This window comes from Lucilia sericata, unplaced genomic scaffold (assembly GCF_015586225.1).
Source record: "Lucilia sericata isolate MDLA Ls3-8-SP2 unplaced genomic scaffold, ASM1558622v1 Contig001929F_arrow, whole genome shotgun sequence".
Classification (NCBI taxonomy): Eukaryota; Metazoa; Arthropoda; class Insecta; order Diptera; family Calliphoridae; genus Lucilia; species Lucilia sericata.
Genome location: NW_023995805.1, coordinates 57,341 through 81,202, shown reverse-complemented (window position 1 = coordinate 81,202; position 23,862 = coordinate 57,341). Strand labels below are relative to the sequence as shown.

General features: G+C 30.9%; 1 protein-coding gene across 1 annotated transcript in view; it reads right to left on the bottom strand.

Moving 5' to 3' along the window:
- Positions 1-5,753: 5,753 nt before the first annotated feature.
- Positions 5,754-23,862, bottom strand: part of LOC119613027 (proton-coupled amino acid transporter-like protein CG1139) — a 42,199-nt gene continuing 24,090 nt past the window's right edge. The window contains 6 exon segments of the mRNA XM_037968961.1: positions 5,754-8,123; positions 8,126-8,297; positions 8,365-8,524; positions 8,597-9,415; positions 17,792-17,947; positions 18,249-18,331. Coding sequence (XP_037824889.1) covers positions 8,035-8,123; positions 8,126-8,297; positions 8,365-8,524; positions 8,597-9,415; positions 17,792-17,947; positions 18,249-18,331 — 1,479 coding nt within the window. The 3' untranslated portion in view covers positions 5,754-8,034.

The window sequence follows — 23,862 nt, the reverse complement described above, 5'->3', positions numbered from 1 at the left end:
CTATAAAAAGAGAAATTTTTGAAATATGTTTTTTTAATTTAGGTATGGCCCCACTCCGAATTAAAGAAATTACATAAAAATTTTTAATATATTTAAAAAAGAAGTTATTTTTCTTTTCTTTTATAAATAAGTATTAAAACGATTGCATTGATATAACTTCCATTCGCACCTAAGTACTGATCGATAGAGAGTCTAAACGACAGACATTTAAACAAATTTGACTCTTGACTTTTCTGATTAACCTTTTGGCAGCTAAGCCTGGAATGATAGCGAATTATAAATGTTATCTATTCAAACGGAATTGACTTTATGCCTGTAAAATTTTTCTTTCTTATTCAATTTGTTTCGTTTTGGATTTTTTTCAGCTTCAATTCCTTTATTAAATTATAAGCAATTTATATGCTTCTAAATATTTGTTTTTAGCTTTTTTCTTCTTATGCATTTTGGCTTATTTGGTTATTGATTTCTTTGTTGGTTTTTCTCCTTCAACGAATATTTATTTTTTTTTTTTTGTAAATTTTCAATAGATTTCCTTGCATTTCCATAGATTTATCGATGAGTTGCATCTTTATTTGCCCGACCAGAGTACTGGTGACTGACTATCTATCTATTCATGGAAGTAAGTACACGGTGATAAATGTACTTCTATGATTGTTTTCGATTTGTTGATTATTTGATTATTGTTATTAGTTTCAAATTTAATTTTACCATAAAATATCCATTCAAATAACAAAGTAAATAAGTGTTTAAATCTTTAAGTTAGACACAAAACAAGTGAATAGTTAGTTTATTGATGATGCTTCGACCAATATCTCTTTTTAAGCCATATTTATTGTTGTCTAAAACTTGAGTTATTAACCATTATTTAACAATTTGCTTTGAAATTGTTTTGTTTTAGATTTATTTATTATTTAGAAAATTTTTGTCTATAATTTACATTTACTTAGTCCCAGGCAGTTTGTTTGCAATTTGTGTTAGGAAGTTGTTAAAAATATTGATAGATTTATTAATTGGTAGAAATTTGTTTGTTTTATTATCAGTTATTGAAAATAAGTATAATGAGAGGAAATACACAAATACGGTTTAGATGCCCGGTTTAGATCCACCACATTTTCAAAACTTAAACTCGAATACTCCTTAACACCTTAAGAGTGGAGCTCGGAAAGAACCCTCTTTAATATACACCAATCGATTCATTATCCCGTGCGCTAAGTACAGGTTGTAATTCTCAAAATCATTTTTGGAAATTGGGTTCAAGGTCATCGCCGCACTAAATTTCATTTGCGCCCAAATAAGACGGTTGATTTACCTAATGATCGGTATTAATTTGATCATAATCCCCATACAAAGCACCATTCAGAAAATGACTTGAACATCCATAAATAACTTTTATATAAACATTAGTTACTCCAAATTAATTTTTTGAATATCGGATAGTATATGACTCCAGCTCCGAAATAAAAACTCTTTTCGGAAATTTATTTTTTATCAATATCTGCAAAATAAATTTAACTTATATTGATGAAAGAAACATGATTATGAGATAAAAATACAAAATTGGTGGGTCCAGTTGTGAAATAATGGACCGATTTCAACCTGTTTTAATATGTTTAGTCATTCGGTGAGGAGGAACCGTTTTTTTTTCAAAATTTCAATTTAGGAAGAAATCGATGTGCTTTGTGAACGCCTGCCGTACAGGGTCCATGTATTTTGCTCAAATAGTCGAGCTATCTGATATCTGACCATTGCTTAATTACCGAGATGCAAAAATCGTTTCCTTTTAGAGGTTTCCCTGAACATAGCTGGACAAGGAAGGAAAATTCAATGGTATCGCTTATATAAGATACCTTTCATCCATCACCATTCAACCAAGCACACTTCTCATTTATTCGACACACCCATAGACTACAACATTAGACACACTCACTATAGGTATATGGGCGTAAAAGATCCGTATACTCGTACACTCAACCTGTATCATCAGTCCCACAGTCACTCATCTGTGGGGTATCTGCTGTCACGACAACACCACCGAACTTATCCCGAATTATATACTTTACCGTTCATCAGTCTTTTAACTGACATTCTATTCCCGCGAATTTAGGTTTAAACCACAATTCAAGACAAGACGAAGTCCCATACTCTGCCCTGTAGGCTACCGGTTCCCTTGGTACCAGATTAGGTGGTTTTCTGGTTCGACCCCATGCCAAATCATTCCAAGAAAAGACCGAGGATACATTTGATCATAGTCCCGGCAGACTAGAGGTACTGGTAGAACCTCTTTTCCGCGGGATTGCAATTACGCCAAGATGAGGTGTTTCAGCAAGGTAACATGCTCCCGGCCGGGTATCTGTAGTATCGTCAGCGAACTTGTCTCAAATTATAGACTTTACCGTGTGTCAGTGTCTTTACAAGCATTCACTTTCCACGAGTTTGTATTTAAATCACAGCTACCACCATGAAGGAATCTCTCCAATAACTGCGACAAAACAAAGTCCGAAACCTATGGACTACCTTTGGTACCACATTATATGCTGTCTGATTTGACCCCAGATCAAATCAATCCAAGGAATGATCGATCATACATATGACTGCAAGAGTTTATAGACCCGGTAGACTAGATGTATTGGTAGCACCTCTTTTCCCCCGGATTTCAAGGGGAAGATCATAAAGCTAACATGCTCGATCTGAATGTTTTCTTATTTATGTATTGCACTTCTTAATTGAAACTGTATGATCGACATTAACCGGCATTATCTCTTAATTCTCTTTTATTTGACAATATTTATAGCATATCTTAAGGCATACGAAAAAGATCAGTTGAACATTTATAAAGTTGCCAGACAATTACATTTGATAGTGTACACATTTCTGATTTTGATTCGCTCAAATGCCCAATAAACATAACTATCATTTACTACTTTTTTCAACAGATTTTTCGCTCAAATTCCTAATAAATATGACAATAATTCATTACTTTTGTTTTCTACTATTGCTGTCCATGTAAATGTCATTTTTGTTAAAAACATTCTTCATTTTTCCAATCACATGATCTGTTTATAATATCATAAAGCAGTCACTAATTTCGAAACGTCGCGACTTTTTTGAATTGCGTCAGTCTTGAAGTAAGTAAGCTATGTACATAGTGTGGCACTTTTCATTAGAATAGAAACACAAAGTCCATGGGTTGTCTTTAGTCTTTGGATTTAGTTTCTCGTAGCCGATGTTCGAAATATTCCAGACTTTAAAACCGGCAGAAGGCCGACTATATAGGACTCTTGTTTTAAGGAATCTGAATTGAAATAGAGCAATGTTATACTGAAGAAGGTGGTCTATTTCGGAAACCATAATCCTATATTCTAGATGATTTCTTTATTAAACGTATTAGGACATTAATGGACTTAATAACACCTTTTATACCAAAATTAACCCAATTTCAAAAGTCTTGAAAAGTTATTTTTGACAATTTTAATTTACGATCTTCTGATTTCATAATAAAACACACCAATGATTATTATTTTTTTTTAATCTTAACTTAATTTTATTTATTTTAAAATTTTAATTTCAAGTTTATTTATGAAGTAAGTTTACAATAAATGTAAAACTGATTAGACTTTCTTAAATTACATTTAATAAAACAATTTTTTTTAAGGGGCAAGTCTAAATAAAAAGTAATGAATAAAATATTAAAGCAACTCAAAAATCATACAAACTATTTGCAAAATAATTAATATTAAAAGTATTATTTAAATAAAAAATATCAATTAATATTTTGGTCTTTTTTATACACAAACAGTTTTGTTAAAACAAAAATTTTGGGTAAAGCTTCTTACTTATGGTAATTTTTTTTATAAATTTATTAAGAAAACAAAATTAACGTTTAAATTTAAATTTTAGAATTTTTCAATTTTAACTTTAATTTTGTTAATTATTGTCTTATAATTAACAATTATTAAAAAAATAATAATAATTGTAAAATATAGGAACAATTTTATGGGTGTTTAAAAGGGTATATGAAACGAAAATTTTTGTTTTAAATTATAATTAAATTTTAATAAAAACACAAAAGAAAAGGAATTTTTTAATTAAATTTAAGAAAATTAATTTAAAATTATTTAAAAATAATTTTATAAAAATAACAGCCACTAGGTACTTTTTAGTTAATTGTTTTGGTTATTTTGTTTTTGTAAGAGATTTCGTTTAAACATTTAATTAATTAATTAATTTTTAATTAAATGACTTAACTCAAACCCTTAAATGACTACATGTTTTTGTTGCATATTTCAATACTTTAGTTTGATTGTTACAATTAATTACTATTTTAATAATTGAGTTTTAATAATAACCCAATAACATTTCTATTGGTAATATTAATATTTTAAATATTTTTAATTTATGTTTTTATTTAAAAAATAGTCGTGGCTTTTGTAAAAATGTCTGTAATATTTACTTTAAATAGTTTTTAGTTTTTATTACTGAATTGTTTATTGGGTATTGTATGTTTAATATTTTATGTGTTGAGTTGGTTAGTATAAAAAAATTCTTGTCTTCCAGCCAAAAAATATTTAAAATTCTTTTGGTTGAATGATTTTTTATTTAAATTATAATTTACTTAAACTATTTATTGTGTTTTTTGTTGTATTTTATTTTTTATCAAATTGTACTTTTTTCAAAATTGTAATGAAAATCTTTTACATGAAAATTAAAAATATGTATTTTGCAAGTTTTTTCTTTGAATTATGATCCATTTTTTTGGAAACAAAATGATAAATTTACAAGAGTTTCTAAATATTTATATAGAAAAGTTGTTAATAGTTATTACAGAATCAAATTTTCTATCTCCAAATAACTAATTAAGTAACTAGTTCCTTGCACATTAACAAAATTTCTTTAACAATTTTCAAAAACTTATAAATGTCTCACTTGAATGTCATCATCCTTCTCACTTAAGGCTTTAGAAAATTAATAATCTCTTTTTGACATAAGTATACAATTAACACTAGAACCAGTTAATAACCCCGAAAAGCAATGGCGTATGTAGTTCCATCTTAGTCTCTTTTTCCCTTTCTCTGAGTGATTCTGGAATCAGTCATCTAAAACTAACATATTTGCAAATTTGAACTGAATGTTGATGGCTGTAGAATGAATATTAGAATAAGGGACATTTCCTATTCCCCAGTAACCAGTTAGGTAGCTAGTCTTAATCCCCGACCTTCTATTTTAGTCGATAAAGAACTTATATATTGATTTTTTTCTTCAAATTTAAAGGGTGTAAAATTTTTGGTAATTTTCAAACTAATTTGAATAAAAGTTCTCAATTTATCTATCTGTAAGTTAGGATCTTGGCCCTGAGAGAATCTTTGAGTTACTAACGAACTATACACTCACCTACCAGTCTAATTCTAAATCAGTTATCCCGCTTTATTATTGCAAACTTGGGTATATTGCATTTCGTATACCCTTAGAAGTGTCTTAAGCTCTCGGCATCTCGTAATAATCTTTTAAACTTGATTAATAAACTATTCGTAATCCAGGGACTTGATGGGTTTTAAAATTGATTTGCTGGTATCAGGGTTTTTGATTAAGTTAAAGTCGCAACTAAAACTACTGCCAAAGATGGAACTAAAACCGATCTCTATCTAAGCAGATACTTTCTCATATCCAGTTACGAATGAGTTCTCCTTCCTACGTATAGTTAATGAAAACTATATATAAAAGTATGGAGAAATGTAGCAGTGAGAAAGTTTGGACCCTTCACTTTAACTTCACACTTCAAGTTTAAAGTTCTTAGTTTGATCAGAAGTACAAACGCATTCTGAAGAAGTTTATCCCAACAATCATAACAAACTTGCAAGGGATTCTGATTTTATTATAAAAAGTCGGACCAAATTTGGTGACTCTAGTTGAGTTTTCTTTGAATCGCATAATTATTGCAAACTTGCAGAGGGTTCCGATAAGTGAGTGTGCGGGAAGTTTTATTAATAAAAAATCGGTTTGACAGCTGGTTTGACCTTTCACATTCATTCATATCAAAGATTTCCTGGTAGTAATTCCACTGTATCAAATATAAATACGTTTATTGCATTGGACCCTAATAATGATTACAAACTTGCATGAGATCTAGATAAATCAGAATTCGATAATAAAATGGCGGATTAAACACACAATGTTTGCTGATCCGCTCGTTTAATTACAACAATGATATGTCAAAGTCCGAGTTAATACCGATCTCTGGCAGAAATTGTCGTCCGTTACTTTCGCCCTTATAATCATAGCAAACTTGCAGAGGGTTTTGAAAATTCAAAACATGTAAGGTAAATTATCATTGATAAAATGTTGGAATAATGTCAAAAGTTTTGATCTTTCATATCAGTATCGGTTTTCCCGAATAATCATTACAAACTTGCATAAGACCTTGGTAATTCAGAATTCATTAATAAAAAGTCGTACTAAACACAAAAGGTTTGTTGACCCGTTCGTTTAATTATAACAATGATTTATCCGAGTCCGAGTTAAAACCGATCTCTGGCAGAAATAGTCTTCAGTTTCTTTCCCCCGTATAATTTTTGCAAACTTGGCGGGGGCATTGATAATTCAAACAGTGTGGGATAAATTATCATTGATAAAAAGTCGGAATAATGCCAGAAGTTTCGACCTTACATTTCAATTTCAAATATCAATGCTTTCCTAGTATCTATTTAAAGTCTATGTGTTCCCCCAAAATAGTTCCTAGTTCTTGTAAAGAAAGCTTTTTAATGCTTTTTTATTAAAGTCATTTAAGCGGATCAATAGACATGTCAGCTTAATGAAGGACTCAGCTGTTCAATAATGGGGCTTTGCGGTTAGTTTCAAAATAAATTTATCATTAACAAAATGGATCACACTCAAAGCATTTTAAATCTTCACAGAGGAGGAAAAAACGTTTCAAAATTATACACGCCTGGTATCAAATTGACATCAAATAACATCCGTTGTCAAATTGTCTACGTATAGTTGTCAAACAAGCAACAAGAATATACACGACGTTATCAAATCAACCAAAAAATAATAATATGTTGCCAAATTAACAACGCTATGTTGTCAAACTGAACGTTGTGTTATTGCAATGACAACCATAAGTTATCAAAGTTGCAACGCTGGTTGTCAATATGATAACTGAGTGTTATTTAAATTTTAAACACATACGTTGTCTAACTGTTAACAAACGTGGTAAGCTCACTTTTGACAACGGATTATATCAATTTCGATACTTTTCTACCGTTTTTTCCCTCTGTGTTAGTAAAGGTTTTAGTAAATACTTATTTTTCCATCTAAACTTTGTTTAGTAATATATTAATTTTATGCTGCCATGTTATTTGTTATTGTTTAAATAATTTACATGATTTGTTTTTAAAAGATTTCTATTAAAACTTAAACTAAACTTAAATAAAGCCAATTTACAGTCATATACAAAAAAAAAAAATCCAATAAAATAAAAGATCTCTAAATCATTAAGCAAATATTTAGTTCAGTCTACAGAGTAATCAGGTAAAAGCAAACAATTTAAACCAGCTGATGCTTTAAATTGTTAGCTCAAACAACAATTGTTTGTACAATGAAATAAATACTGGCAAATAATGAAATTTTTGGTTTCTTTAATTCAAAATTTTTGAAATTTTTTCTAAATACAACTGTAATATGTATTTTTTTTTTCAGTTTCATAAAACTATTGTTAAAGGATCTTTGAGGCTTTTAGCATATTTTAGGTTAGATTTTTTAGTTTAAATAAATATTTTTATACAAATTTGAGTTACTTTTGTTTTGTTAAAAAAAATCCCTGTCTCTGCATTATTATACAGCTTCTATATTTAAATGTTAGTAAATATTTATATATATATATTCAAATGTTATTTATTTATCTTTTTTTCATTCTTTTGTTTATAATTAAACAAACAAAATTAATATAAATAATATTAAAAATGTTAATTTTTTTTCATTATTATAATATTGTTAAAACAAAATTAACACAGAATACTTAAATAAAAAAAGAACTTATTAATGTTTACTACTGAATTCAGCACGGAATTCTAATATACTGACATAGGTACCCGTTACAAAGCCCAAAATGCCAAAGCAAATTAGTAAATATTTTTCCATAAACGCCATTTGAAACGTCCAAAACCGGGATCTTCATTATACACAGCCAATTCAATGATGGATGGTACAATCATGCCTAAAGTACTTAAGCAGACGGCACCGATTAGGGAAATAAAGGGACCCAAATTGGGTAAAGCAACAGCAATGGCACCGCAAATTATCTGTTTTAAAAAAAAAACATTTATTAAAAATTTTATTTTAAAATTTCTTTTAAAAAATAACACTTACCACTAAAACAATTCTTAAAGCATATTCGGAGATGTTTTGTTTTTCTGGAGCGATTTTATGTTGAATACCCTTCCAGATAATACTTGTGGGTACATAGAATTGTAAAGTGAAAGTAAAGAAAATGGCAATAGCAATCATCAATTTAACCGATTGAGCCAATCTGTAAAGAAAGCCAAACATTTTTGTAGAAAAAACAAATCTTTTAAAATTTCCATAATTTCTAAAAACTTACTTATCTTCCACGGGTAAATTCAAAGTAATACTACCCTCGGTACTTTCACCATACTTCAAATAGCCAAAGAAACCCACCAAAGTGTACAAAGTAATCACGGTACCCATACCAATATTCAATACCGAGGGGCAGCCAATAAAATGGTTGGGATTTTTCATGTCATTTTCCAAAGACATAACTACACCAATACCTTCCAAGGCAAAGATAACCGTACCGAAGAACAATGGCCATTGGGTGAAGTCAGCCACGCCCACACGTTCACTAGGTGAGGGTAAATCATTGAAGATATACGTAAACGTAATAATAATACCCACAAACATCAACAAGTTGGCCACCATCGAGAAGGGTGTCAAATACTTAAGATTTCTCACCAAACACATAAACAACAAAGGGCAGGTTACAATGATAATCCATATGCGTATATTCATTTCACTGCCCTCCTCCGTATAATAGTCCACCACTTGTTTGACATTTGTTCCCACGAATACCAGATAAATACAACAGCAACCGATTAAATCGATAACCAAAAATGTATTCACCATAAAACGTATGAAACGCGACCAGCGCTGCAAATTGGGTGGACCATCTAAGAAAGCCTGTTCGGCAACATCGGCAAAACCCATCATGGGTATCTTACGACGTCTGCACAGAATGTGTGCACATTTAACCAGAATGTGTACGCAGTATGTGCAAATGGCACCGACAAGAAAGGTGGCGACTAAACCAAACCATAGACCGGAATTGAGGAATGCCATAGGCATAGCCAGAATACCGGAACCCAATGAACCCTTGAGCAGATGGATAAGGGTTTCCGTATCGCTAGAAAGGGGGAAAGAAAAAATATGTGTTAAATTTAAAATAGGGTACAAAATTTTTGAAAATTTTGTATGCAAAATCTTTATTTGGATTCAATATGGATTATATATAGTCTAGTGTATAGTACAGTCTATAGTCTAGTCTATAGTCTAGTGTATAGTCCAGTCTATAGTCTAGTAAGTAGTCTATAGTCTAGTCTATAGTCTAGTCTATAGTCTAGTCTATAGTCTAGTCTATAGTCTAGTCTATAGTCTAGTCTATAGTCTAGTCTATAGTCTAGTCTATAGTCTAGTCTATAGTCTAGTCTATAGTCTAGTCTAGTCTAGTCTATAGTCTAGTCTATAGTCTAGTCTATAGTCTAGTCTATAGTCTAGTCTATAGTCTAGTCTATAGTCTAGTCTATAGTCTAGTCTATAGTCTAGTCTATAGTCTAGTCTATAGTCTAGTCTATAGTCTAGTCTATAGTCTAGTCTATAGTCTAGTCTATAGTCTAGTCTATAGTCTAGTCTATAGTCTAGTCTATAGTCAGTCTATAGTCTAGTCTATAGTCTAGTCTATAGTCTAGTCTATAGTCTAGTCTATAGTCTAGTCTATAGTCTAGTCTATAGTCTAGTCTATAGTCTAGTCTATAGTCTAGTCTATAGTCTAGTCTATAGTCTAGTCTATAGTCTAGTCTATAGTCTAGTCCTATCGTTCTAGTCTATATAGCTATGTCTATCTATAGTCTAGTCTATAGTCTAGTCTATAGTCTAGTCTATAGTCTAGTCTATAGTCTAGTCTATAGTCTAGTCTATAGTCTATCTAGTCTAGTCTATAGTCTAGTCTATAGTCTAGTCTATAGTCTAGTCTATAGTCTAGTCTATAGTCTAGTCTATAGTCTAGTCTATAGTCTAGTCTATAGTCTAGTCTATAGTCTAGTCTATAGTCTAGTCTATAGTCTAGTCTATAGTCTAGTTACTAGTCTAGTCTATAGTCTAGTCTATAGTCTAGTCTATAGTCTAGTCTATAGTCTAGTCTATAGTCTAGTCTATAGTCTAGGTCTATAGTCTAGTCTATAGTCTAGTCTATAGTCTAGTCTATAGTCTAGTCTATAGTCTAGGCTATCAGTCTAGTCTATAGTCTAGTCTTAGTCTAGTCTCTAGTCTAGTCTATAGTCTAGTCCTATAGTCTAGTCTATAGTCTAGTCTATAGTCTAGTCTATAGTCTAGTCTATAGTCTAGTCTATAGTCTAGTCTATAGTCTAGTCTATAGTCTAGTCTATAGTCTAGTCTATAGTCTAGTCTATAGTCTAGTCTATAGTCTAGTCTATAGTCTAGTCTATAGTCTAGTCTACAGTCTGGTCTATAGTCTGGTCTATAGTCTAGTCTATAGTCTAGTCTATAGTCTAGTCTATAGTCTAGTCTATAGTCTAGTCTATAGTCTAGTCTATAGTCTAGTCTATAGTCTAGTCTATAGTCTAGTCTATAGTCTAGTCTATAGTCTAGTCTATAGTCTAGTCTATAGTATAGTCTATAGTCTAGTATAGTCTAGTCTATAGACTAGTCTATAGCCTTGTCTATAGTCTAGTATAGTCTAGTCTATAGTCTAGTCTATAGTCTAGTCTATAGTCTAGCCTATAGTCATCTATAGTCTAGTCTATAGTCTAGTCTATAGTCTAGTCTATAGTCTAGTCTATAGTCTAGTCTATAGTCTAGTCTATAGTCTAGTCTATAGTCTAGTCTATAGTCTAGTCTATAGTCTAGTCTATAGTCTAGTCTATAGTCTAGTCTAGTAGTCTAGTCTATAGTCTAGTCTATAGTCTAGTCATAGTCTATCATAGTCTATAGTCTAGTCTAGTCTAGTCTATAGTCTAGTCTATAGTCTAGTCTATAGTCTAGTTTATAGTCTAGTCTATAGTCTAGTCTAAGTCTAGTCTTCAGTCTAGTCTATAGTCTCGTCTATAGTCTAGTCTATAGTCTAGTCTATAGCCTAGTCTATAGTCTAGTCCTATAGTCTAGTCTATAGTCTAGTCTATAGTCTAGTCTATAGTCTAGTCTATAGTCTAGTCTATAGTCCTAGTCTATAGTCTAGTCTATAGTCTAGTCTATAGTCTAGTCTATAGCTAGTCTATAGTCTAGTCTATAGTCTAGTCTATAGTCCTAGTCTATAGTCCTAGTCTATAGTCCTAGTCTATAGTCTAGTCTATAGTCTAGTCTATAGTCTAGTCTATAGTCTAGTCTATAGTCTAGTCTATAGTCTAGTCTATAGTCTAGTCTATAGTCTAGTCTATAGTCTAGTCTATAGTCTAGTCTATAGTCTGGTTTATAGTCTAGTCTGTATACAATCTAGTATACTTTGGTTCTAACTTATATTAAATATCGTATCTAATAATTAACCCATAGGTGCTAAAAGGGTTAAATCCTAATAAAATTGCACTACTATATACACGGTAATGCTCTATTTACCCTGCACATGACATCTCAATCATCAGAATGGCTCATTATAAATATTTTTAAAAATTTTCCACTAGATAAACTGCTCTCTAACGTCAGAGATCAAGAGTAATATAAATGTAAATATTTCTTGTTATTCATCTTAACAAATTAAAACATCATTCTATTATTTATTTGCATTTAAATAATTACTTAAGAAAAAATAATTGTATAACAGATGTTTTGACGTTTTACACTTTTATAAAAATAAAAGAAAAACATTTACTAAAAACTGAGAAAAAAAGAAAATTTAATTATAAATAGGCGCCACCTTAAAATGTTTGCAAAAAATGATTTTAAATAATTTAGTTAAATAATTTTTTTTAAATTGAAATTGAACTAATGTCATTTATTTCCTGCATCTTATTTTAAAAGACATTCATTTTTGATGATTGTTTTATAAATTATATTAGTTTTGTCACTTTGACAATTGCGACTATTTAAGCATTTGTGTATTTGTTGTTAAATACAAATGTGATTCAAATCAATTCAAATTTAATAAATTATTTACAAGTGAAGGTTTCGTTAAAAGTTCAATCGGTTAGTGCACTCAGCGCAATATATGAACAAATAATAGAGAAAATATTTGTGTGGTAGGCATAGATGATCTTAGAGGTGACCTACATCTTATAGAAGATCGAAGAGGTAGTTTGATCATATACATAGATGGTGGTTTGTTCCATAAGATCCGATGTAAATAATCGTGATATGTAGACAGAAGAGATATAAGTTTTGCTTTAACTAACTACTACTAACTAACTAACTAACTAACTAACTAACTAACTAACTAACTAACTAACTAACTAACTAACTACTAACTAACTAACTAACTAACCACTAACTAACTAACTAACTAACTAACTAACTAACTAACTAACTAACTAACTAACTAACTAACTACTAACTAACTAACTAACAACTAACTAACTAATAACTAACTAACTAACTAACTAACTAACTAACTAACTAACTAACTAACTAACTAACTAACTAACTAACTAACTAACTACTAACTAACTAACTAACTAACTAACTAACTAACTACCTAACTAACTAACTAACGAACTAACTAACTAACTAACTAACTAACTACTAACTAACTAACTACTAACTAACTAACTAACTAACTAACTAACTAACTAACTAACTAACTAACTAACTAACTAACTAACTACTAACTAACTACTAACTACTAACTAACTAACTAACTAACACTAACTAACTAACTAACTAACTAACTAACTAACTAACTAACTAACTAACTAACTAACTAACTAACTACCTAACTAACTAACTAACTACTAACTAACTAACTAACTAACTAACTAACTAACTAACTAACTAACTAACTAACTAACTAACTAACTAACTAACTAACTAACTAACTAACTAACTAACTAACTACTAACTAACTAACTAACTAACTAACTAACTAACTAACTAACTAACTAACTAACTAACTAACTAACTAACTAACTAACTAACTAACTAACTAACTAACTAACTACTAACTAACTAACTAACTAACTAACTAACTAACTAACTAACTAACTAACTAACTAACTAACTAACTACTAACTAACTACTAACTAACTAACTAACTAACTAACTAACTAACTAACTAACTAACTAACTAACTACTAACTAACTAACTAACTAACTAACTAACTAACTAACTAACTAACTAACTAACTAACTAACTAACTAACTAACTAACTACTAACTAACTAACTAACTAACTAACTACTAACTAACTAACTAACTAACTAACTAACTAACTAACTAACTAACTAACTAACTAACTAACTAACTAACTAACTAACTAACTAACTAACTAACTAACTAACTAACTAACTAACTAACTAACTAACTAACTAACTAACTAACTACTAACTAACTAACTAACTAACTAACTAACTAACTAACTAACTAACTAACTAACTAACTAACTAACTAACTAACTAACTAACTAACTAACTAACTAACTAACTAACTAACTAACTAACTAACTAACTACTAACTAACTAACTAACTAACTAACTAACTAACTAACTAACTAACTAACTAACTAACTAACTAACTAACTAACAACTAACTAACTAACTAACTAACTAACTAACTAACTAACTAACTACTAACTACTAACTAACTAACTAACTAACTAACTACTAACTAACTAACTAACTAACTAACTAACTAACTAACTAACTAACTAACTAACTACTAACTAACTAACTAACTAACTAACTAACTAACTAACTAACTAACTACTAACTAACTAACTAACTACTAACTAACTAACTAACTAACTAACTAACTAACTAACTAACTAACTAACTAACTAACTAACTAACTAACTAACTAACTAACTAACTAACTAACTAACTAACTAACTAAACTAACTAACTAACTAAACTAACTAACTAACTAACTAACTAACTACTAACTAACTAACTAACTAACTAGCTAACTACTAACTAACTAACTAACTAACTAACTAACTAACTAACTAACTAACTAACTAACTAACTAACTAACTAACTAACTAACTAACTGAAAAACTTCTAAAATTTATTTGAAATCCGAACTGTAGGGTATTACAAAAATCGATCATATCCTTAAAAAATAGCTCATTTCACTTCAAGTTTTTTATGCATGTAAATATTTAAAAATTAAATATATGCATTATGCACATTTCTTGTAAATTTGCTTCTTATACCTATGTATGTATAGTGGGCCATAAATACATTGTGGTGGCGTCGTACACTCAAATCTGAAGGCAATCAAATCAGTTGTTCAGTAGTAGTAAAACATTTTATTTAATATTTTTTCTTCTTGTCAAGAAATAAACAAAACAAACAGAACAGTCGTTCTAATGCAATTTTCGACTATGTAATAAATGTCTTAACTTTTTGGCAAGAAAATTCAAGACCAAGGTCTTTTCTTTTAAAATTATTTTGTTGCTGTTCTTTTATTTTCGTTTTCCTTCTTGTTGTTGTTCTGACGACAAATTTTCTTTTATTTTCATTTGCATTTACATGTTATTGTGCCAAGTGGAAAATTTCCGCTTATTTTTCAGAAAAAAAACAAAAAAAAATTATCATGCAGCGTTTCACATTCGTGGGGGATGATCAGTTTTGTTTCATATGAATGAATTTTATTTTCTGGTTTTTTACATTTACTTTTAAAGAATGGAAAATTTTCACGATTTTTTTTTCTTAAAGTCTTAAGAGAAATTTAATTTTTCAAATTGGAAAATCAATCATCGTGGAAGAAAACAAATGTTAAATGAAATTTCAAAAAAATGTTTTATGAAAACCATTAATGAGTTGTTAAAATTCGTATCCGTCAAATTTATTGCATAACTTTGGTTTTTAATCGAATAATCGGATAAAACTCAATTAAAATATATACATATAGTCTAGAAGACCATTAGTTTAGGTTACATGAGAAGCTTGTTAAGTAAGAAGTAAGAAGTAAGTTTAGAATTATTGCTTCTTAATTTGGAAGATATTGAACAACATTAAGTTAATAACCGAATCATTATTCTCCGGCAAGCGCTTAATGTAATTGTTACCCTCTTAGATCTATTGCTCATGGATCATAAAATCTCGACTAAACGATGCTGAACTGAAGATCAGTCATCGACAGAGATTTACAAGATCTCTGATTGATTATCTTTGCTCTTATACTGGTTTGAGCGTGAAAACTTGTAAAATCAGGATAGCAAATGAGCTCATAGTACAGATCTATTTCAGTTCAGACTAATAAAGCTATTTTTAATATTTTAAGAAAAATCAGAAAGTGATTTTAATTTTCCAAATTTTTGGCCATAATAGATCAAAATAGAAATGCTCCCGGTCCGTTTTCACTTTTAATCAAAGGCAAAAAAATAACTCCTAAACTTGACGCCATTAAAGCGAACAGAGAGGAGTGACATTCCTACGACAATTGGATCATTGCTCTGGACCGACCCTAGTCGCCCACAGATTGTCAACCTAGCGACAGCTGTATCAACCCTAAGTTTTTCCCCAGTAGAGACAACAAAACTTCTACTCCCTATGTTACAGTCCCCCCGGGGGCATGTTGCCTAGGTGAAATCTCCATATTGGTGTTATTGCAATATCGCGGGGAAAAGAGGTGCTACCAATACCTCTAGTCTGGCGGTAGTGTAAATTGCTGATGATCAAATGTATCCTCGGCCTTTTCTTGGAATGATTTGACATGGGGTCCAACCGGAGTACCATATAATCTAGCACTGCGGGTGGCTAGTTGCCTGCATGACTTGTCCTGGCTGGTCAGTTGGTTGAGGTTCCTTCCTCCTTTAAAGACTGATATATCCTATGTCTAGATTCTCTCTCCGGTGCTGTTGCCATCTCAACAGATGTCACTGGGTGATGTGACAGAGCATCTCTTACTTTTCGCGTAGAAGGGCGCCAGTATAGGTTGGGGAATTTTCAGGTTGCCACTTAGTAGTTGCATGTCATTCCGTAGATCGGTCTTTATGGTCTGAGGATGGAACTGATGTAAGTTGGTAAACGATCAGGAAAGACTTCTCTGCCCGAGAGAAGATTAGTAGTGATTTAGATGACCTTTTACTTCAGGGAAGTTATCGGTGCTGTTGTTATCCAACAGGGTGCATATTGGTTCATGATACGCGACTTATGGTTGAGGCCTTCTACTCAACTTGTCGTGGCAATTATTGGGTTCGAATTGACTTTGGAAATTCCTACATCCTTTGTCACATTATCTCGACATACAGAGGGATCCTGATTTATTGGGTGGGTATTTTGGACTACCAATAGGGCCATCAACAGGGCCATCTCAGTAGTGTGGTTGCGCAGTCTTTAAAAGGATAAGGAATGCACTGGTAATGGGGATTGCAATTTCAATAATGCAATCTTTCATGATTGTCAACTTCCGGTATACCGCAAAATTGATTTCTACTGATGTTGTAGTTGTCTCCCCTTCTATTGACTTTAGAACAGTGATTGCTTTTTCCTTGTCGGGGTTTGTATTGGGATTAATCCTATGCTGCCTGTCATTCCGCAATTGGGCTAGTATGGCAAGAGATTAGATAGCCCGAGTACTTCAGTAAAGTGCTTATACATGGACTGGCACAGCCATGTACAAAAATTGCCACCTGAGTTCTTCATAGAAGGATTCAGGGACGTGTGGTAGACCGTTATCAAGTCTACCCAATGGATGAAAAAAATACCGTGAAATAAGGCCATTAAAACAGGTGTTCACAATAAGCACTTAGACATTCTCTATGTTACAGAACGGAATATGGTCCGAAACTATCAATTTTTTTAGGGTTATATGTCAATTGGCTCTTTGGAAAATGCAACCGCATATCACATCGATTACTAATGGCAGGTTAAGTGAATACTTTCGGAATATAAAATAAGTTATAAGTGTCTACTCTCTAGACTACTCGGCGACAGTAATATGACGATTGACTTTCTCTCTGAACTAAAATTTAAAAATCACCTGTGAAGTTTTTAGATATCAGCACATTTGAGTCATTAAATCCGTTATTAATTAATTGGCAGCCTATCCAAAATTTTGCAACCACAAATGGAAAATTTTGTCATTAGGACTAAATCATATATTTGGCAACAAATATGATTGTCGCAAGGAAATTGTTTTGATGATTTCGATTAAAGTCCACAAAAATTGACGGACTTTGTATTAGTCATCATACAAGAATAAAATAAAAGGCGATCAAATGTTTTGCCAAAATTTGAATTCAATTTTTCTATCTTAAAAATGCGGGAAAATTATTACAAGTTTAAAATACATATTTGTTTTTAAATTTTCTTTAAAATCCGAGAAATTTTGCATAAAAATATTTTTCAATCAAAAAAAAACTTTAAAAAGTACTAACAAAACTTTCAATACTTACGATGTTGGATGCTCGACTTTCCGGTGCTCGAATGGATTATAATTAACATCTTCGGAATCATCTGCACTGCCACCCTTTTTCCTTGATATCACTAAAGGCAGGGTTGAGCCTGCGGCTTGTTGAGCCGGCACATCCGCCATATCCGAACGTATGAATCTATCCGAAGAAGTATACATTTCAAACATTGATGTTGAAGATTCATTTTCAATATTTCTATACATTGTTTCTTATAGTTTTTTTTATAAGACTTTTTATAAAGTCTATTTATATAGGAATTATGTATATATAAAAATATAGTTATTTACAACTACTTAATACCGACAACCGATTAGTATATAAATTTTTATAGTTTTAAAAAAATTGTTAGTCTATATTTTTTTATAATTTTTTTTTATATTTTTTCAACCGTATTTTATAGTAAAATATTTTAGTTATAGTAAAATGATTTAAAACATACTTTGTTTGATTTACAGACGCGTTATTATTCCTTGAGCCGTTATGCTTCTCGTTATCATAGCCCGTCGTAACTGTCGGTATTTTCTGCAAATAAATTTCAAACAAGTTCAAATTAACAAAAATAATTTAACAACAATTTCTACATACATATAGAATACAATATAGATTTTAGATTTTGTTTAAATTAAAACAACAAAAAAGAAATAAAAAATAATTTACACACATTTAAATATACATATTTACTTTATAGACGATCATTTAGCGGATTTCAATTATTTCATGTGTGTGTTTTTTTAGACGATTTTCAAATTGTTCTTTCTTGTAGTCAAAAAAGGTACATACTCAGAAACGCACTTGTATTTGTATTTTTGTTTAGAGCGTGGTACTCATTCTTTAATAGATCTCCCAAAAAACGCAAAATACTTAAATATTTTTCAATTAAATTTTATTGTTTTTGTATCTGATCATCATTAACTATTTCAAATAACCCACAAAAATTATTATTTACGTTTCGATATTACCATTCAATGCGAAAAATGAGGATTAGGGAGGCTTCAAGACAACAGAACTAGAATAGAATTAGAACTAGGACAGAAATAGAACTATAACAGAACTAGAACAGAACTAGTACAGAACTAGAACAGAACTAGAACAGAACTAGAACAGAACTAGAACAGAACTAGAACAAAACTAGAACAGAACTAGAACAGAACTAGAACAGAACTAGAACAGAACTAGAACAGAACTAGAACAGAACTAGAACAGAACTAGAACAGAACTAGAACAGAACTAGAACAGAACTAGAACAGAACTAGAACAGAACTAGAACAGAACTAGAACAGAACTAGAACAGAACTAGAACAGAACTTGAACAGAACTAGAACAGAACTAGAACAGAACTAGAACAGAACTAGAACTGAACTAGAACTGAACTAGAACTAGAACTGAACTAGAACTGAACTAGAACTGAACTAGAACTGAACTAGAAGAACGGACTAGAACTGAACTAGAACTGAACTAGAACTGAACTAGAACTGACTAGAACTGAACTAGAACTGAACTAGAACTGAACTAGAACTGATACTAGAACTGAACTAGAACTGAACTAGAAATGAACTAGAACTGAACTAGAACTGAACTAGAACTGAACTAGAACTGAACTAGAACTGAACTAGAACTGAACTAGAACTGAACTAGAACTGAACTAGAACTGAACTAGAACTGAACTAGAACTGAACTAGAACTGAACTAGAACTGAACAGAACTGAACTAGACTGAACTAGAACTGAACTAGAACTGAACTAGAACTGAACTGAACTGAACTAGAACTGAACTAGAACTGAACTAGAACTGAACTAGAACTGAACTAGAACTGAACTAGAACTGAACTAGAACTGAACTAGAACTGAACTAGAACTGACTAGAACTGAACTAGAACTGACTAGAACTGAACTAGAACTGAACTAGAACTAACTAGAACTGAACTAGAACTGAACTAGAACTGAACTAGAATGACTAGAACTGAACTAGAACTGAACTAGAACTGAACTAGAACTGAACTAGAACTGAACTAGAACTGAACTAGAACTGAACTAGAACTAACTAGACTGAACTAGAACTGAACTAGAACTGAACTAGAACCGAACTAGAACTGAACTAGAACTGAACTAGAACTGAACTAGAACTGAACTAGAACTGAACTAGAACTGAACTAGAACCGAAACTAGAACTGAACTAGAACTGAACTAGAACTGAACTTGAACTGAACTAGAACTGAACTAGAACTGAACTTGAACTGAACTAGAACTGAACTAGAACTGAACTAGAACTGAACTAGAACTGAACTAGAACTGAACTAGAACTGAACTAGAACTGAACTAGAACTGAACTAGAACTGAACTAGAACTGAACTAGAACTGAACTAGAACTAGAAACCGAACTATAACCGAACTAGAACTCAACTAGAACAAGAACTGAACTGCCTTTAGCACTTCGGTTTTCTATTTTAGTCGAGACCACCCTAACGTACATATTTGAAATAATATTATACGCATTTTAATTTTTATAATCTTGTTTATTCATGCGTTTTATTGAAAACATTGCGTTTTCCCTCTCGCAATGAAAAATATTGTTTGATGAGCGATAAAAATTTCAAATATTTTTTCAAAACTTGCGTGTGTTCCCTACTGGAAATAAACAAAAATACTAATATATTCAATAAGAAATAATAATGTTTATCGGGAAGCAGTTTGGACCAGCTATCAGCTAAGATCTGCATAGGCACTCTTGCTTTCACGTGTACGTAATGAGAGCAATAACTTGTGTTACGAATTTTCCTCTCGCAATTGAGAATATTTTACAGTTCGAAAAAGTCGCTTATTTCTCGTATTGAAAAAAATTTTCTCTCTCAATATGGAAAGACAGAAACATATAATTAATGTCACTGTAAGTTTTAATTTAAAATTTTTCTCAGTACAAGAACAAGTCACGATCCTATCCTAAGGTCATTAAGTCAAAGAAAAATAATACAAAAGGAATTAACAGCTTTATTTTTAAAGGAAAAAAGTGATAGATAAAAATCGTTATTTATCGGATCGCTTGCGATAATTTGGTAATACCAAGGAAGTATTGATCGAATGAGAGAGAAAATATCAGTTATCTGTTTATAAATCTGCAAACTGAATTAGCGTGTTCTTAAGTCCCAGTAGTTCTTAGGAGATCTTTAAAAAAAACATTTTTTTAAATGTTCGTTACAAATGCAAAGGGCAAAAGATCTTTTAAGATCACGAATATTTTAAATATATTTTTTAAATTTAAATTAAATCCTTCGAGCAAAATATCAATTGTTCATCTTTTTAATTAAATGTTTTTTTTAACAAAATCTTCAATAATTTCTTTGGAAAACAACAGTGCATTGTTTACAATTTTCAATTGTTTAAAAATCGCTTACACACACACACCCACCAAATCTAATTGAAAACATTAATTGTTTATATATGTAAAATTAAAAAAAATATTTTTGTTTATATATACGTCATAAAATGGTTTATATGTATACAAAAAATTATTTGTGATTATAAATATGTGTTTTCTTAAAAAAAAATACAACACCAACCAGAAAATTATTAAAATATTTGGGGCAATTATAACGTCATAAATTTTGCACAAATACAATTACAAGTAGTTTTGTTATATATTTTTTTAAACATATTTTTTTTTTTGCAATTAAATATACTTTATATTTGAATTTTATCTTTTGTTGCTTCTTTTTTCTAAAGACTGACAGACGAGTTAGACCAACCGACAAACTAAGAGATAGACATTTGCTTTCATTATTTAAATCATTCTCAAGTTCATTGAAGTAGAAACAAATGTTTAAGAATTTATTGCCAGAATTCGTTAAAGTATTTGAATTTTTTAAAAATAAGAAAAAAACGCTGAAAAATCACGAGTATTGTTAAAATCAGCGGAAATGGTTTGGGTATTGTTGTTGTTTTTATGTGTTGATAGATTCAATAGTTTTCACGAGACTTGTTATCGTGAATTTAAATCAAAATTTGTTTGTTTTGGCGAATGATTTGAAACTTCAAAATAACTACGATTCTGAATTAGAACTGAACTAGAACTGAACCAGAACTGAACTAGAACTAAACTAGAACTGAACTAGAACTGAACTAGAACTGAACTAGAACTGAACTAGAACTGAACTAGAACTGAACTAGAACTGAACTAGAACTGAACTAGAACTGAACTAGAACTGAACTAGAACTGAACTAAAACTGAACTAGAACTGAACTAGAACTGAACTAGAACTGAACTAGAACTGAACTAGAACTGAACTAGAACTGAACTAGAACTGAACTAGAACTGAACTAGAACTGAACTAGAACTGAACTAGAACTGAACTAGAACTGAACTAGAACTGAACTAGAACTGAACTAGAACTGAACTAGAACTGAACTAGAACTGAACTAACTGAACTGACTAGAACTGAACTAGAACGAACTAGACTGAACTAGAACTGAACTAGAACTGAACTAGAACTGAACTAGAACTGAACTAGAACTGAACTAGAACTGAACTAGAACTGAACTAGAACTGAACTAGAACTGAACTGAACTAGAACTGAACTGAACTAGAACTGAACTGAACTAGAACTGAACTAGAACTGAACTAGAACTGAACTAGAACTGAACTAGAACTGAACTAAAAACTGAACTAGAACTGAACTAACTGAACTAGAACTGAACAGAACTGAACTAGAACTAACTAGAACTGAACTAGAACTGAACTGAACTGAACTAAACTGAACTAGAACTGAACTAGAACTGAACTAGAACTGAACTAGAACTGAACTAGAACTGAACTAGAACTGAACTAGAACTAGAACTGAACTAGAACTGAACTAGAACTGAACTGAACTGAACTAGAACTGACTATAACTGAACTATACTGAACTATAACTGAACTAGAACTGACTAGAACTGAACTAGAACTGAACTAGAACTGAACTAGAACTGAACTAGAACTGAACTAGAACTGAACTAGAACTGAACTAGAACTGAACTAGAACTTAACTGAACTGAACTAGAACTAGAGTTCTTAATTTAAAAAGACAATTTTTTTGTCATTATGGTTATTACTGTCATCACTGTTGGTTTTTTATACACTTAATACAGGTTACTTTAAAGAGTCCTTAATGGTTACTTTGTTGAAAACGATTTTTTTTAGAATTTTAATTTTTTTCAGTTTTTTATCATTCACTTATATGAAAATTGACGTCAATTTTTGACATCAAATAAAATAATCGCTTACTTCTTTGTTTTTATTTTCTTGTTTTCTTTTATTTTTTAGTTTATATATTTTCATTTTAAAAGTTGTTTTCCTTTTGTTAATAATAAAATTGTTTATTTTATTCAAATTATTTGTCGCATTTTTTTAAACGTAAGTTTCGTAAACAACCTTGAATGCAAAATTTGCAATTGCGTTTATTAAAATAAAATTTTTATGAAATATTTTTCTTTATAATTTTTGGGCAATAATTTTTCGTGTCATAAATCACTTTTTGCAATAAATAGTCTCGCAAATTTCTTCTAATACTAACACTTAAACCTTGAGTCGACATATTCAATTGCACTCCAGCTGCCCCTGAGGAGGGTGCTGGTGGTGGTCTACCCTGTTTTAAGGACATTTTCAGCTGATGACGTCTAAGAGCGGCCGATGAGAGACGTGTTTCACGCGCACGATTTATGGGTGTAGTCGTACTATGATTTCGTATGGCATTCGCAAACGATTGTAATTCGCAGTCGTCGTTTTGTAGTTGGGATTTGAGAAGTTTCGCTGTTGGCGGCAATGGAGGTTTTGAGGAGTTCAGCTTGAAGGATTCGCCCGACACGATTGTCTTTCAAAAACTGACAACTATGCGACATACGCGACGCTTTAAAATAACTATCCAGTATAGTTGTGGATTGGTCACGAAATCAAAATCAAATTGGTTTAACCGACCAAAGATTAACGTGTTGGAAAAATACCCAAATTGAAATTAATAAATTTACTTTGTGTGTTATTCTACTCAAGCAATTTGCAAAACAAAAACAAATTATGTTTTTATTAAT